This window comes from Aptenodytes forsteri, unplaced genomic scaffold, assembly GCF_000699145.1.
Source record: "Aptenodytes forsteri isolate BGI_AS27 unplaced genomic scaffold, ASM69914v1 Scaffold236, whole genome shotgun sequence".
Taxonomy (NCBI): domain Eukaryota; kingdom Metazoa; phylum Chordata; class Aves; order Sphenisciformes; family Spheniscidae; genus Aptenodytes; species Aptenodytes forsteri.
Genome location: NW_008794456.1, coordinates 45,216 through 47,221, shown reverse-complemented (window position 1 = coordinate 47,221; position 2,006 = coordinate 45,216). Strand labels below are relative to the sequence as shown.

The window sequence follows — 2,006 nt, the reverse complement described above, 5'->3', positions numbered from 1 at the left end:
GGTGGGCCCCCCGGGGTGGGCATCCCTGCCCATCCCATGCCCACAACCCTGCCCCAGTCACCCCCACCCAACCCCGACTGGGGACACCGGGTGGGGGTGTGCAATCTGCCATCCGGCCACCGTCAACAAGGCGCCGTCCCGCCGCTCGCCAGGTGATGGGCACCCTCTTCATCTACGCCCTCTTCATGGTGGAGCTGCTCCAGGACACGCCGCTGGAGCGGATGGACGAGATCATCTACTGCGTGAACGCGGTGAGCCGGGTGCTGGAGTTCCTGGTGGCCGTCTGCGTGGTGGGCTACGGCACCTGGGAGTCCCTCTTCGGGGAGTGGAGCTGGATGGGCGCCTCCGTCATCATCATCCACTCCTACTTCAACGTCTGGCTGCGCGCTCAGTCGGGCTGGAGGAGCTTTCTGCTGCGCCGCGAGGCTGCCAAGAAGATCAACTCCCTGCCCCGGGCCACGGGCAGGCAGCTGCGGGACCACAACGATGTCTGTGCCATCTGCTTCCAGGTCAGCCCCCTCCCCTCGCCAGCACCCTGGGGGCTGCCCCCCTCCCTGCGGTGCTGGGGGGGACCCCACTCTGGGCAGCCCCAGGGGGTCCCTTGCCCGCTGGGTGACGTCCTCTCCCTGCCCGCAGGACATGCAGGTGGCCGTCGTCACCCCCTGCAGTCACTTCTTCCACGCCACCTGCCTCCGCAAGTGGCTCTACGTGCAGGACACGTGCCCCATGTGCCACCAGCAAGTCACGCCGGTGGCTGCCGAGGAGGATCCCGGCATGGGGAGGGCGGCTCGGCCGGTGCTGGCCAACGGGGATGAGGTGCCGGAGGACGGAGGGGCCGCCACGAGCCCAGGCCCAGCTCAGCCCCGGGAGGACGGGCTGCCCAGCGTGGCCCCAGGCCAGGGGGACAGAGGGGCTTCCCAGGACGATGGGGCTGGGGAGCGCAGCCCCCACCACCCCGCTCATCCCCACGCCTCCGCCCCGCAGGAACGAGAAGCGGGTGCCGTCCCACAGCCCCACGGGGACCCTCACCCCCGTAGCAGGGACACGCAGCATCCATCCCCCTCACCCGCCAGCCCGGACCCTTTTGCCAGCCCCGAGCTCGGCGCGGGGGACAGCGGGGACTCCCACAGCAGCCACCGCCCCTCCTAGCACCGTGGACTGCCGCCCCCCGTGCCAGGGTCCCTCTGCGGGGGCCGTGCCACCGGCTGGCAGCGAGTGGGGCCGGGACCCCACGTGGCACCAGCATCCCCGAGTGCCTGCACCCCTACGGACTCTTTTTGCAATAAAGCCGGACTCTTTTTGAAATAAAGCCGGAGCTGAAGCGGCTGCGCCCGAGGGCCGGGGCTGCGCGTCTCGCCCGCCCCGTGCCAGGATGGTGCCCTGTGCCAGGACGGTGTCCCGTGCGGGCACGGTGGCCTGTGCCCAGTGCGTCCCTGGGGTGCTGTGAGGCGTGGGAAGGGTGGGCACCCGACGGGTGCACGGTGGGTGCCCGGCTGCCTTCTGGCCTTACCCCACTAGATGGCACGGGTGGCACGTGCCGGGCGCTTGGCGTGGGTGGTGGGAGCTTGGGGGGGTTTTGGGGTGGTCCTGGGCAGGGGATGGCCTGGGCTTGGCATGGATCTAGCGTGGGTCTGGTGTGGGATGGCAGGGGCTTGGCATGAGTCTGGTGTGGGGTGGCATGGGCTTGGCGTGGGTCTGGCAGGAGCTTAGCGCAGATCTGGCAGGGGACGGCGCGGGCTTGGCGTGGGTCGCCTTTCCCAGCTCTGCTGCCAAACCCCTTTCCCCATGCCCGTCCCCGTGCCCACGCCAGGACGGGACCGGGTGGCCCCTCTCCAGCCCAGGCGAAACGGGATGGGGACAGGGATGGGGCCCAGCCCTGCCCAGGGTCCCCATGCCCCCGCTCAGCCCCAGCCCCACAGGAGGGGAGGCTCGGGGACAGGATCCCAGCTGCACGGGGGTCCCCATCTCCCCGCTGCGGGGGGGAACCCAGCCCTCCCGGCAGCACC

General features: G+C 70.8%; 1 protein-coding gene across 1 annotated transcript in view; it reads left to right on the top strand.

The window, feature by feature from the left end:
* LOC103908343 (RING finger protein 145-like) overlaps window positions 1-1,149 on the top strand; it is a 16,085-nt gene extending 14,936 nt beyond the window's left edge. The window contains 2 exon segments of the mRNA XM_009290700.1: window positions 153-509; window positions 637-1,149. Of these exon segments, the coding sequence (XP_009288975.1) occupies window positions 153-509; window positions 637-1,149 (870 nt within the window).
* The last annotated feature ends 857 nt before the right edge of the window (window positions 1,150-2,006 follow it).